This window comes from Phallusia mammillata, chromosome 6 (genome assembly GCF_965637545.1).
Source record: "Phallusia mammillata chromosome 6, kaPhaMamm4.hap1.1, whole genome shotgun sequence".
NCBI classification, from domain to species: domain Eukaryota; kingdom Metazoa; phylum Chordata; class Ascidiacea; order Phlebobranchia; family Ascidiidae; genus Phallusia; species Phallusia mammillata.
Window position 1 is genome coordinate 24,710,586 of NC_137257.1, and position 14,323 is coordinate 24,724,908.

At 35.6% G+C, this 14,323-nt stretch overlaps 2 protein-coding genes and 2 long non-coding RNA genes across 4 annotated transcripts in view; 3 read left to right on the plus strand and 1 right to left on the minus strand.

The window, feature by feature from the left end:
• Positions 1-99: 99 nt before the first annotated feature.
• On the plus strand, positions 100-7,528 carry LOC145233227 (ribonuclease inhibitor-like). Its single transcript, XM_080097917.1, has 6 exons — positions 100-133; positions 1,428-1,499; positions 6,249-6,484; positions 6,636-6,797; positions 6,951-7,112; positions 7,272-7,528. Exons 2-6 carry the CDS (start codon positions 1,439-1,441, stop codon positions 7,377-7,379), a joined length of 729 nt encoding a protein of 242 aa, XP_079954043.1. The 5' UTR covers positions 100-133; positions 1,428-1,438; the 3' UTR covers positions 7,380-7,528.
• LOC145233009 (uncharacterized) lies at positions 1,571-3,390 on the plus strand. The gene is made up of 2 exons (XR_013860992.1): positions 1,571-2,378; positions 2,620-3,390. It is a non-coding gene; the product is annotated as an uncharacterized LOC145233009 (long non-coding RNA).
• LOC145233234 (uncharacterized) lies at positions 4,260-6,067 on the minus strand. Its single transcript, XR_013861046.1, has 2 exons — positions 5,412-6,067; positions 4,260-5,169 (listed from the first exon to the last, which is right to left on the minus strand). It is a non-coding gene; the product is annotated as an uncharacterized LOC145233234 (long non-coding RNA).
• An 823-nt stretch (positions 7,529-8,351) lies between the features above and the next one.
• The window catches only part of LOC145233209 (uncharacterized), a 41,980-nt gene continuing 36,008 nt past the window's right edge, over positions 8,352-14,323 (plus strand). Inside the window, exon 1 of the mRNA XM_080097888.1 lies at positions 8,352-8,404. The gene's annotated coding sequence lies outside the window, so the exon portion shown is untranslated. The remainder of the gene's footprint in view (positions 8,405-14,323) is intronic.

A 14,323-nucleotide genomic window follows, 5' to 3' on the forward strand; every position in this document is an offset into this window, starting at 1 on the left:
TGTCGCCTGTTATGTACTGAAGTGTGATGTAGTTTGTTACCGTTTTTCGCTCTTTTTATTATTTATCAATAAAAAAAAAAAAAAAAAAAAAAATTCATATGTGGACTTTTGCTTGGAGGTGACCACAAACAAGGTAAGTAAAATATTAGTTTATTAAAACAAGGCGGGGCTTGTCAGTGTCATAGGTAGGGCAACGGACAACATTTACAGGGAAAAAGCATTTACGTAAACATGCAACAAATAACCTAGCTTCAGGGCACTGCTATTCCAATAAGTTAAAACTATTGGCTTGTGCTCTGAGCCCAATTAAGTGATTTGTTGACATTTCTGCGTGGAGATTTTTCGGAGATCAGAGTTGTTTAATGGAACCGGTTTAGGCTTCAGTTAAACAAGTGTTTTTCAAATTTTTTTCCCATCGTCGCATCTATAAAATAAAAAAAAATTGAGGACGCGCCATCAATATAAAGAGCACTTAATTTACTTTAAGGATATATATCATTTCAATTTAACTTTTTCTCTGTTTGGCCCACTTTTTTAGAACCTCTGGTTTAAACTGACACACTTTGATGTTTTTTTAAGGTTTCGATTAACTGGTATAATTAGCGCATCTCTCATACACTGAAACGTTTTGCGTATTTTTCGCCAAATGTATGAATGACGATTTGCTTAAAAATTGCGTTTTTTACTGGTTTGTAAGGGGTATTTCCGAAGATAGGTCTATGTTTAATGAGCTTTTACTACATGTCGCTAATGAAGACCTCTCTATATTCCAATGTTAACTGTTACGATTGATTCCTATTTAAGCTTGGTAACTTTACCAGGTTTATTTATGCTACTGCACGTGTGAGGATCCACTGACCTATTTTAGTTACGTTTACAGGGCGTTTATGATCTTGCATATCATTTAGTCCAGTTCAACTCAAACCTTTCTAGTAGTGTAATGCTTTTTTTCTGTTATATCGTGTATCGGTAGTATACGTTCGAAATGGAACTTTCTATCAGAGTTTTTATTATAGGCTCCCCTCCCTGCAAAAATTTATATTCTATTCATGTAAACCTTGGCGCAACAAAATAATACATCATGACGAAGTGGTGCTAAAAAAATTATCGGGAGTAAATAAATTAGCTAAAATTAGCACCAGCTGCACCTGGTAATAACAATAGGACCCTAGAAGGTTGGAATTTGCCCCGAGGAGTAAGTGACAATAGACGCAAATCGGACATTTGGCATTCAAAAATATTAAAAAAATATGCGCCCATTTTCACCCGCCCATTTTCAAAATATGTGCGCACATTTACGCTTGCACATTTCTGCGCACTTTTGATTGGCTCAAAGGCCCGTTTTTAAATACTTTAAATTTTGGAAGTATGTCTACAGATACACGCACCATCGTTGGAATAAGTGAAACAATTGTTTGTTATTTTAGGCAAGTCTGAAATGCTTCGCACTCAGCTCACCAAATTCATAAAACGTGACCTGAATACGCATCAACTGACAGGTAAGGACACATTAAATTTTAAATTTAGTTGCACTTGTCAGTTACTTTTTTGACTTCATTTGGGACGTTGCAAGACGTATGCGAGGTCGTAGAAGCCCGAATTAGCGATTATGTCCGCAATGCATGTTTCATCTGTATTGTAATGCTACACAAAAACGTATTGTACATGAACGACAGTTTTCATTTTTTGAAACTGTTTAAAAACGAAAGGTAAATTAGTTTTAAAAATTACTGTTAGCAAAACTTGCTGCAAAGTGTAAACATTACTGTGATAACTGGCACATGTGATATCACAAAGCGCAACAAAGCCTGTATTACGTCACAGATACAACAGTGTTTTTATGGAACATTTGCTCAACCAGTAAATTTTCCACCGGATTCGTCAACAAGTGCTCGATTAGAAGCGCTTGTGTTATGAAAAAATCCCCGTTTCTTATCGGGCGGTGTTATAATTTTAGAACATGTGCTATAACACAGCCCGATTTTATCGGCAATGGCAGTGAAGCATTAAATTTATTTTTTATTGAAAAATAATATTTTTTCTGTGGAAATAATCGCAGGTGAAATGGGTTTTACATGAAATTGGCAGTTAAATGTGAACTGTTATGACAAAAGCAAACGCATTTTAAGCAGTGAAATAGCAGCAGTACCAGATTCTCCTCGATTGTAAACTGTAAAATACAAAATGGGCCAAGGTTGTTGTATCTAATAGGCATCCATATTCTGATAACAAATGGAGTAATGAAAAGTGACAGTTCAGGGTGGGGGAACAGTTCAGGGTGGGGGAAGCATTTCTAGTGCTTCATGAAGCAAACTAAGGCCCAACACAATATCAAATGAAGGACTTGGGACTTTGGATTTGAAAAGCAATGATACATGGTAAGTGGTTGTCAATTGTCATGATACGCTTGTCATTCTCAACTGTTTCTATTATTTTAGCATATGGTAATTTGTTATTTTTTAGGCATGTTTAAAAATATGGTAGCTCATCTCTAGTGTGATCCTGGTTTTGTAAAACATTGGCTTTCATTTCTCCTGGCCTAACTCAAGCATTTTTGTGTAAACTCCTACTTGTCCAATAAAATGTTGCATATACTTTTTCTTTTATTTTTTGTTGCAGTTCAACATCTGGAAAACTAAATAGAAGCAGAAAAAAGCAGCAGAATCATTCCAAAGATAATTCAAGATTGCCTTGGACAACATGGAAGAAAGTAATTGATTGTGGAAGAATGGTGTGGGTGAAATGAGCTCACTGAAGTGTCAGCTAAATCATTGATGCATACTAAATGATTCTTGCCTCATTTGCAGGGGAACTTTTTATTTTAAGATATTTACCACACACTTCAGTTTTACATGAATCAAATCAAAATATGTGTGTTTGTGCCGCTGTACTACCCGAAGGCAGGTTTATTTAACAATTCTTGTGCCCAATTGAAAGCAAACTTGTTATGTTAGATGTATTCCATGATCTGTTGGTGTTATTTTAATCTCGTACCCAAATTAAGGCAAAATTGTTGTGTTGGTTAGATGTGTTTAAACATTTGTTGGTATTAACGCTGTCTTGCCTACATGACATAATCATGGCATCGTTAAAAAAGCATCTTTTGGGAAGATATTTATACATTTTCACTTAGATGTAGGCTCTTTCAGTAAAAGTGATTTATCAGACAGAAATGAAAAACCTTTATTTTCAACCAGTAATCTCTATGATAGCTTGTTTGATACAACCTCATCTTTCACATGGTAGCTGGTTTAATTTTATTTCAGTAACTCGCAACACATTGCATTTTCAGCTGAACAATGTTGTTTCACCTTTTTTGTTTCTCAGTCTGTTTACTTGATGACCCCTTTTTAGTGTACTCATTGTAAATGCAGGTTTTTGCTTGATAAATCAATCTTATAATTATTTATCCTCTTCACATTTATTTCTTCTTTCATATAAGTGTGGCACCCAATATGAGTATGTTATTGTGTGGAAATTGGGTTTATGAGGTGCTTTATTTTTTCAATAATAAGATGTTGCCCTTAACTGTGCATTTGTTATTTCATCATTTTAAGTACTAGTCTTAACTGGTTTAATATCACAAAGGGCTTGATGTAAACAAAAACGGTTTTCACAGGTCAACTCTAAACTACATGTAGTAAACGCATAAAAAATATCTTTAGAATCTAACCACCACATGATAAATGAGAGGCGTACATGATAATGATGTGGTGGTTAGATTCTAAAGATATTTTGTATGCGTTTACTAGATGTAGCTTAGAGTGGACCTGTGAAAACCGTTTTGTTTACCTTATTCTGTTTGTGATCTGGAGCCTGTATATGCTACAAAGGTCGTCAGCGCATAAGATTATTTTAAAGCGGTCATGCCCTTCATTCGCTTATGATGTACGCCTCTCATTTATGATGTGGTGGTTAGATTCTAAAGATATTTGGTATGCATTTACTAGATGTAGTTTAGAGTTGACCTGTGAAAAACCGTTTTCATTTGACTTAAACCGCTTGTGATCTGGAGCCTGTATATGCTACAAGGGTCGTCAGCGCGAAAAATCATTTTAAAGTGGTCATGCCCTTCGTTCGCTTATAATGTACGCCTCTCATTTATCATGTGGTGGTTAGATTCTAAAGATATTTTTTATGCGTTTACTACATGTAGTTTAGAGTTGACCTGTGAAAACCGTTTTTGTTTACATCAAGCCCTTTGTGATTTTAAACCAGTTAAGACTAGTACTTAAAATGATGAAATAACAAATGCACAGTTAAGGGCAACATTTTATTATTGAAAAAATAAAGCACCTCATAAACCCAATTTCCACACAATAACCTACTCATATTGGGTGCCACAGTTATATGAAAGAAGAAATAAATGTGAAGAGGATAAATAATTACAAGATTGATTTATCAAGCAAAAACCTGCATTTACAATGAGTACGCTAAAAAGGGGTCATCAAGTAAACAGACTGAGAAACAAAAAAGGTGAAACAACATTGTTCAGCTGAAAATGCAATGTGTTGCGAGTTACTGAAATAAAATTAAACCAGCTACCATGTGAAAGATGAGGTTGTATCAAACAAGCTATCATAGAGATTACTGGTTGAAAATAAAGGTTTTTCATTTCTGTCTGATGAATCACTTTTACTGAAAGAGTCTACATCAAAGTGAAAATGTATAAATATTTACCCAAAAGATGCTTTTTTAACGACGCCATGATTATGTCATGTAAGTAAGACAGCGTTAATACCAACAAATGTTTAAACACATCTAACCAACACAACAATTTTGCCTTAATTTGGGTACGAGATTAAAATAACACCAACAGATCATTGAACACATCTAACATAACAAGTTTGCTTTCAATTGGGCACAAGAATTGTTAAATAAACCTGCCTTCGGGTAGTACAGCGGCAAAAAACACACATATTTCGATTTGATTCATGCAAAACTGAAGTGTGTGGTGAATATCTTAAAATAAAAAGTTCCCCTGCAAGTGAGGCAAGAATCATTTAGTATGCATCAATGATTTAGCTGACACTTCAGTGAGCTCATTTCACCCACACCATTCTTCCACAATCAATTACTTTCTTCCATGTTGTCCAAGGCAATCTTGAATTATCTTTGGAATGATTCTGCTGCCTTTTTCTGCTTCTATTCAGTTTCCCAGATGTGTAACTGCAACAAAAAATAAAAGAAAAAGTGTATGCAACATTTAATTTGACAAGTAGGAGTTTACACAAAAATGCTTGAGTTAGGCCAGGAGAAATGAAAGCCAATGTTTTACAAAACCAGGATCACACTAGAGATGAGCTACCATATTTTAAAACATGCCTAACAAAATAACAAATTACCATATGCTAAAATAATAGAAACAGTTAAGAATTGCAGGAATATCATGACAATTGACAACCACTTACCATGTATCATTGCTTTTCAAATCCAAAGTCCCAAGTCCTTCATTGGATAGTGTGCTAGGCCTTAGTTTGCTTGATGAAGCACTAGAAATGCTTCCCCCACCCTGAACTGTCACTTTTCATTACTCCATTTGTTATCAGAATATGGATGCCTATTAGATACAACAACCTTGGCCCATTTTGTATTTTACAGTTTACAATCGAGGAGAATCTGGTACTGCTGCTATTTCACTGCTTAAAATGCGTTTGCTTTTGTCATAACAGCCAATTTCATGTAAAACTCATTTCACCTTCGATTATTTCCACAGAAAAAATAATATTTTTCAATAAAAAATAAATTTAATGCTTCACTACCATTGCCGATAAAATCGGGCTGTGTTATAACACATGTTCTAAAATTATAACACCGCCCGATAAGAAACGGGGATTTTTTCATAACACAAGCGCTTATAATTGAGCACTTGTTGAGAAATCGGGTGAATTTTCAGATCAGTATTAGTTCACTAGTTGCAGAGGTAGGGCGTGTTTAATTTTCTTTCGCAATTTTCTTTAAATTTTTGCCACTTAATGGTTCTTATTGCCTAAAACCTTGGCTGGCAAAGTGTAGCCAATAACCAAGTAAGCTAACGTTTGCTTTAAATTATTTTTTGTAGTAGAAGGGACGCATTATTATAATTCTTCAAAAATATGTGAAATAAATATGACATGAAAAAAGTCCAGTTAGCCGTAATTCTAGGCACTGCAAGAACTCTTTAAATGTTGTATGTGCAAATATAATTGCAAAATGCAGTTGCACGTTCTCTACTAGACATTTTAATATGTCAGCAACTTTTTTGTTAGAGTTCCTGAGTGACCTACAAGAATGCTCGGATAATGAAAAGCATTTCCTTGTGAAGTGTCTTTCTGTGAAATTAGTATTCAGCCCCACCCCTATCACATCCAGTACAGCTCACGCCTTGGGTCAAATCCTCCCGAAATTGAATCTACCTGTTGAGTTGCTGGATGTTATAAACTGCAACCTGAACTTAGAATCACTGAAGATGATTTGTAAAGGAATCTCTAATCTCGAACATAAGGTTTTTCTTGAATGTTTTCTCATTGTTTTCCAAATACTTAAACCGGTAAATTAATTAACGCAATTACGTCACTGGTCACGTGAGACTAAACCATTAAAATTACTTTTTTCAATTAAATGTTTGCAACAAATAATCATCAAATCTTGCGCAGATGGAATTTCTTGAACTGGGTTGGAACAAGTTCGGAGATGACGGAGTCGGATTTATTTGTGTTTGTTTAAACAATGTGCAGAAGTTGAGTCTGCAGGGTTGCGGGATTTCTGCGACTGGTTTGAAAGTTTTGTGTGAAAAAATCAAACCCCTCCAAACGCCGGTATGATTTTTAATGATAATAAAAACCCGAAAGTAAAGTGAAATAAAGTAACTAATTAGTGTCAAAATTACGTCACTGGTCATGTGACATTTCAATCATAGAAATCATTTTTTGATAAATTTTTGCAACAAATAATCATTAAATCTTGCACAGATGAAACATCTTGATCTGAATTTCAACAAGTTCGGTGATGACGGAGTCGGAGTTATTGGTGATTGTTTAGACAATGTGCGGGAGTTGTGGCTGAAAGATTGCGGAATTTCTGATGATGGGAAACGGAATTTACAAGCAGAACTCCAAAGACTCGGACTTCCCGTAAGATTGCCTGTTCTGATTTTTAACTTAAATTTTTTAATCCTGTGAAAAATAATAGTGACGTAAACATAATGACGTCACAACTTCATCTACATTTCGGAATTTTATTCAATATTGTTTAGAAATATTTTTGCTAAATGTTTTTGTTGTTGTTTCTAGCTTTTAACTATCAGGGGATTGTGGCATGAAGATGGATCGTTTTCCTCAGAGGATTCTGACAGCAACGATGATGAAAGTTTTAATGGTTCTTACTCCGATGAAAGTTAAACTGAAAGCAAAGTTCTAATTTTGACAACTGTGTTGTTTTTGTTGGTTTCATTATCTGCGATATTTGTTCTAATAAACACGAATTTTGAAACAAACTTTAAGTTATGTTTTAACAAACAGGTTTTACAACTCAAATTGTTTGCGAGCAAAATTATATTTACCTAAAATTTCACTAAAATACGAAAAAGTTTGTAAAGTTTTCTGATAACATCGTTGCCATGGTAATCCAACTCACTCCAGTTCATGTTAATCACAAATTATAGAAATATTGTTGTTTTCAAATTATTAAATCACCAGACTGCTAAGACTAGAACATGGAAAAATAGAATATTTCACTGCCGTTTATTTTTACTAATACTAATAATTTGTAACGTTTAGGGCATCACTTACAATATGCCTACCATACGGGTTCTTTTTTTGTAGGACATTTCATCCTTTAAAGCAGGTTGTCCTCCAAGGACAAAACGACGCTCAAAAGTCCTCCTTTTTGTATTTAATAAATATCTAAAAGCAAGTGTGCCTCAAAAACCAGACACATAGTGACATAGTGTTAGTTGTGGTCATTGTTGATTGAAATTAACAATTTAATCTAGGTTAAACTTTATCCAAATTACATCGTCAAACATCTTGTGTGTTTATGTTCATTGTGCACAAATGTGGGTGTTAATATGCGATAATCTCCACGAGTAAACTAATAAAAACGGACTGCTTGAAATAAAAAGCACAGCGAGAAATATAAAAAACATACATTTAAACACGGTTATTGTTCAACAATATGTATTTGTCCGGTATTCCTCGATTTTGTATTTTGTCGTCTTCGTGACAACAATGTCGCGACGCAAATAATAACGAGACACGCGACACGACGTACTAATCAAGCTGATTATTAAGCTTAACGAGGTTAAAGATGCGTTTTTGTGGCTTTGCAATGTTTCTGTAAATTGTTTTGACTTGGCTCTGCAAGCGATGAAGGTCACTCGACTTTACGACGAACCAACAGCCTGGGAATTCACAAAAAATATTAAGTAAGTTTAGCCTCGTACTGCGTGATATTTTTGCTGTAGACGTTTTAAATCCGTTCACAAATTTGTTAAACGTGTATTTGCACAAAAAATGTCTGTTTAGTCCGGCTACCATCTACCAAACAAGCCAATATCAACTTATTGCGTCTGTTGCTGAAAATAGAAATCAGTTTGTCACACAAAGCTCGAAGCAGATTGGAGTTCCTGTTCATATCCAGACCTTTACAACATCTCCGCGCACCAACAATGTTTTGGTTCAGGGGACACCAGTAATTATGGTTCAATATACCACTGATTTCACTCAAAACATGCCACAGGTACATAAATAAAATATCAATAACCTCGTCGGGGAATCATTTACACTAGGGTTCCTCTATTTCTCGCCTTTTTGTCTCTCGAGAAAGGAGAAATTAAAAATTAATTTCTCAAGAATCTCAAGAGTCTTGAAATTTTTGTTTAAGCAGATTTTCGAACAAAAATCCAAAAAAACGATAGTAACGATCGCGAGTAGTGATTCGCATAGCAAACCAGCAAAAAAAAAAAAAAAGCAAAAGTAGGTCCGTGTTGTAGATATAACGCTAAGTGTGACTACTGCTTGGGAAAGGTGAAATTTAGCGGCACCGCGTGTTAAAAATCGCAGTTTCGAGAGCAAAGGAAAACGTAATGTTCCCAGTGCGCCCTAGGGGCGAGTTGAAAAGAAAAATATAGGTAATAAGGCTTGTCGCGTTTACTTTTTACGACTAGAAAGACTACTGTTAGGTACACAAGACACGGACTTGAATAATAGCTTTAATAAAAAGCAAATTGCCAGCGACGTAGAGTAAAACGTATTCATTTTATTAAAACAAACGTTTCGACAAAACTATTGTCATCATCAGTGTAAAATGTAATGCACAATTGGAAACAAGCGCGTTTATATACAGGAATTACATTTTACACTGATGATGACAATAGTTTTGTCGAAACGTTTGTTTTAATAAAATGAATACGTTTTACTCTACGTCGCTGGCAATTTGCTTTTTATTGAAGATTACTGTGTTATCAAAATGGGAAGATGAGTTTTATAAATCAGCACTGATTTCGATAACAAGGCGTCTGATGGCTTGTGGTTAATATTGGTCTTCCGCACATTCACACCAATCCAATATGCATGAGAAGTTTTATTTACCTAAATTTATTTGTTGCGTATTGACTTGCCTTGTGCAGTTGTGCGAAGGCTAAACTCAGTTTAATGATCAATTTTGCGACAAACATAATATTTTGTTTTGAAAGGGATTCCAGTGGAAATTTACCGGATTATGACGTCACAGTGAACAAAGATGAATTGCTCGCTGTCAGTTAAATTCGTCCACACGAAAGTTTTAAAATTAACTTTGCGTGTTTGGCAACATCCTAGTTCTGTTGAGCTTCCTTTTCACCGAGTTGTTTACCGCCGCTAAATGGCGCTATAGATTTAATTTCGTCCCACCGAAATGGTTTGAGATCTTTCACCAACATAAAGCCAATAAAAAAATCAAATCAAGAACTCGTGGGCATCGAGGTTTTAACTTTGTGAAAAGTGTGCACAATCAAAGTTAAGAATCAAAATTTTATTCCATCCGGAATTTATCTTAAAACAACATGTAGGGATCCACAGAATTATTTCGCAGGAGATAAACATACAACAGCAACCAATAAGTGATGGAAGTAGAACACTTCTTGCCGGAGCGATCCGGTATTTCTTTATATCTGTTTTCATGTTGAATTAAACTGACAACAAACTAGTCAAAAAATAACGGGTTATTTTATTCGTAACAGAAATAAAACTATTAACCACATGCTCTAAATCAGGGGTGCCCAACCTTTTTGACTCAAGATCGACTTTTGAAGTAGTCCAACTCTCGAGATCTACCATTCCAATACAAAATAGCAAAGGCATAGCAAGTACCAGAACAAAGTAACAATAACTACTGCAACTATTACTTTTGTAACGTAACGAAGTGTCTACTTATGAACTTATTAACACATCCTTATGATTATTTCACACAATAAAGTCATCTCTGTACAGCAACGCGTTACAAAGCAACTATTTAAAATAATTTTCTGTAACCCTCGCGATCGACTTGATATCAGTCCGAGATCGACCAGTCGACCGCGATCGACGGGTTGGGCACCTCTGCTCTAAATGATAAAAACAGTGATGGGACAAAACATTGCCAAGTTTATCAACAAAATACAAAATTATCTCAAAGAATATCTTTAGGTCAACAAACACCATGTAGTTGAGTTCAAGAAACCGAAAGTACCTGGCACAGCGAGGAAACGCTATCGAGTTATACTGCTTGAGTCATCGGTTTCATTTTATTTGTTTAATATTTGTTGGACTTATTGTGTAAAACGGTAAATATCTTGTCTCTCTGTCATTTCTTGTTAAATTGTTGTGGTTAGCTGTTAGTCTGCACCTGGCGGATATAGTCAACTTTCGACACCAGCAACAGTTCTATAACTGCTGCCCACCTTTGTGTTATTCGTTTTGAAGCGCTTACTTTTGTCAATCTGTGTCAATAGCCTAGCTAAAGTAAAGTAGTGACATATCATTACCGTTGGCGCCTTAACAATTAGCATGTCACCTTAAAATTCCCCATTTGGTGTTTGTGATAGTTTAATTATAACTAGGCTACACTTTTGATAAGTATCTTAGTACCGTACATTTTCATACACCATTTTTTTAACCAAAACGACGTCAAAAACCCCGACTTTTCATTTTTTTCGCCACAAACTCGACGACGTCAACGTCAAAGCTGATACCAAGGTGGGTCGAGCCTGAACGAAACAACAAGTATAAACTTTAACAATCCAACAAAAGTCAAAATTACGGTAGTAATTGCCGTTAAGTGTTACAAAATGAGAAGTTCAGATTTTGTTCACTGGCTTCAGACGGTTTAGAATATTCTGTCACGTACCTGTTTTACATTAGTTTTGATTTAAGCAGTCACAAACAAAGAAAATGTATCGTTTCTCGAAGTCAAATTACTCTAAATCAAACTTTAAACTAATTAAATTGTAAACTTGCAATAACAGAAGTATAACAAAACAACAAAATCGCTTTCTACGAAGCCAGATTGAACTGGAACTTGGCCGAACGGTCTGGCGCGCCTGACCCACATACAGACATAAAAAACCTTGATCGGGATTCGTCCCCGGGAGTGTCCTGGGTCGAACCCCGTGAAAAAAAGAACTGTTATTACACAGCACAGCTACTTTACCAAGCAGCAGTATTGAAGTAAACCCTAAAATATTGCCTTGTTTGTTACAACGTTTACGAATAACTTTAATGGCTTTCATGCTGTTTTCGCACAATCAAATAATCTTGACTAACAAATTTTATTTCACACTGTTTAGTGACCCGTGACGCAAACTGTTGCTATGAGAAACCGTTCCTTACGCACTGCAGGACTGCCACATTATTGTCATTCTGGCAGAATAAAATGTGCCCTAAAAAGAAATTTTTTTACGCTTCACTGGACAAGGCTTCGCGTAGTCGATAATCGCCTTTTCACAACAACCGAAATGTAGTTTTGGTGGCCTTCGTGATAATAGCTAAGTTCAACCACCAAATGCAATGCTGAACAGATTTTATTCGTCGTAGATAAAATTAAATCACATGCAAAGAACAAAAAAATTTCATGCACGAAAATTATTACATATACGCATGGCATTTTCATTTTTTAGCGTTTTCCGTATTTGCTGCTCAAACAAACACTTTCCGAAAATAGGAAATGAATAAAATTTGGCACAGATGTACACCAGAGCATACTTAACAATATAGTAATAACGAATATTTGGAGCGATTAAAGAATTTTCAGCAAAATAACTTTTTTTCGGACCCATGTATTTTAGCAAGCACAGCATTATCGCCTTGTGACACAACAAACGACTAATTGACGTTTGCAACTTAATTTAAACACTTTCCGAAAATAGGAAATGAATAAAATTTGGCACAGATGTACACCAGAGCATACTTAACAATATAGTAATAACGAATATTTGGAGCGATTAAAGAATTTTCAGCAAATTAACTTTTGTCGGACCCATGTATTTAAGCAAGCTCAGCATTATTGCCTTGTGACAGTAAAATAATCTTTTTTGGTCTAAGATCCCAAAAAAACTTTGTCTATACTGAACAGGTGTTTCGTCCACCAGGTTGCATATTTAACAAATTTGTCGTTCAACTGGTGTTATGTGAAACAAAATACTAGTTGTTGTTTCAAGAACTTGTATTTGCTGACGTTTCGTCCGCCAGAACGGTAGGACTTCTTCAGAGCAATGAACGAATAATACAGCGGGCACAGAGACGAAAATGTATGGAAACAGCGGGATACGATGCATACGATGCTTTCCGTGAAGAGTTGCGTGTATAATCAAATATCGTGCATTAGTTACGCTCTGTCATTTTGTAGCACACGCAACTCTTCACGGAAAGCCTTTGTCCTAATGTAATTATTGTGGATCGTATCCCGCTGTTTCCATACATTTTCGTCTCTGTGCCCGCTGTATTATTCGTTCATTGCTCTGAAGAAGTCCTACCGTCAGCAAATACAAGTTCTTGAAACAACAATTAGTATTTTGTTTAATATAACACCAGTTGAACGACAAATTTGTTGAAAACTTTGTCTGTTGTGCGGTAATAATTGCTTTGGTATATCGCAGCAATAGCCAAATTTTATAAATTTCTTATTTTCGAAAAGTGTTTAAATTAAGTTGTAAACGTCAATAAATCGTTTGTTGTGTCACAAGGCCATAGTGCTGTGCTTGCTTAAATACATGTGCTGAAGAAAAAGTTATTTTGCTGAAAATTCTTTAATCGCTCCAAAAATTCGTTATTACTATATTGTTAAGTATGCTCTGGTGTACATCTGTGCCAAATTTTTATACATTTCCTATTTTCGGAAAGTGTTTGTTTGAGCAGCAAATACGGAAAACGCTAAAAAATGAAAATGCCATGCGTATATGTAATAATTTTCGTGCATGAAATTTTTTTGTTCTTTGCATGTGATTTAATTTTATCTACGACGAATAAAATCTGTTCAGCATTGCATTTGGTGGTTGAATTTAGCTATTATCACGAAGGCCACCAAAACTACATTTCGGTTGTTGTGAAAAGGCGATTATCGACTACGCGAAGCCTTGTGCAGTGAAGCGTAAAAAAATTTCTTTTTAGGGCACATTTTATTCTGCCAGAATGACAATAGTACGGGAGTATGTAAATACCACTTGACCGCTGTGACCGCTGTGGCCGCTGTGGCCAGCCCGTGACCAGCCTGTACACACTTTCTAAATGCCGTGGCCAAACTGTAAATACTGCGTGACCGCTGTGGCCAACCTGTAAATACTGCGTGACCGCTGTGACCATTTTAGGGTGAGGGTTTGTATTGGAAATAACACTTCAATCGGGTCTCATTTACCTATACAGGTTGACCACAGCGGTCACGCGGTATTTACAGGTTGGCCACAGCGGTCATGCAGTATATACAGGTTGGCCACAGCGGTCACGCAGTATTTACAGGTTGGCCACAGCATTTAGAAAGTGTGTACAGGCTGGCCACAGCGGTCACAGCGGTCAAGCGGTATTTACATACACCCCAATAGTACTGCCACTATTGATATTCTATAGCTAGATCTAGATTGTTTTGGTTAAGCCTAGATGTAAAACTTGGGATATAGATGATCGCTATAAAATCTAGATCTAGATTTTTTAACGTTTGTAAAGACCATAGAAACAGTACCAGCCTACAAACGTTCCACCCAGATAACCACAAAAGCCTCAACGTTGTAACATTTTAACTGTAACAGAAAAAATAAAGTTATAGTAAGGAAGAAGTAAGCTTCTTTAGCATCTGACGTAGATCAATTTATATTAAAATCTTCATATGTATTGTTGTT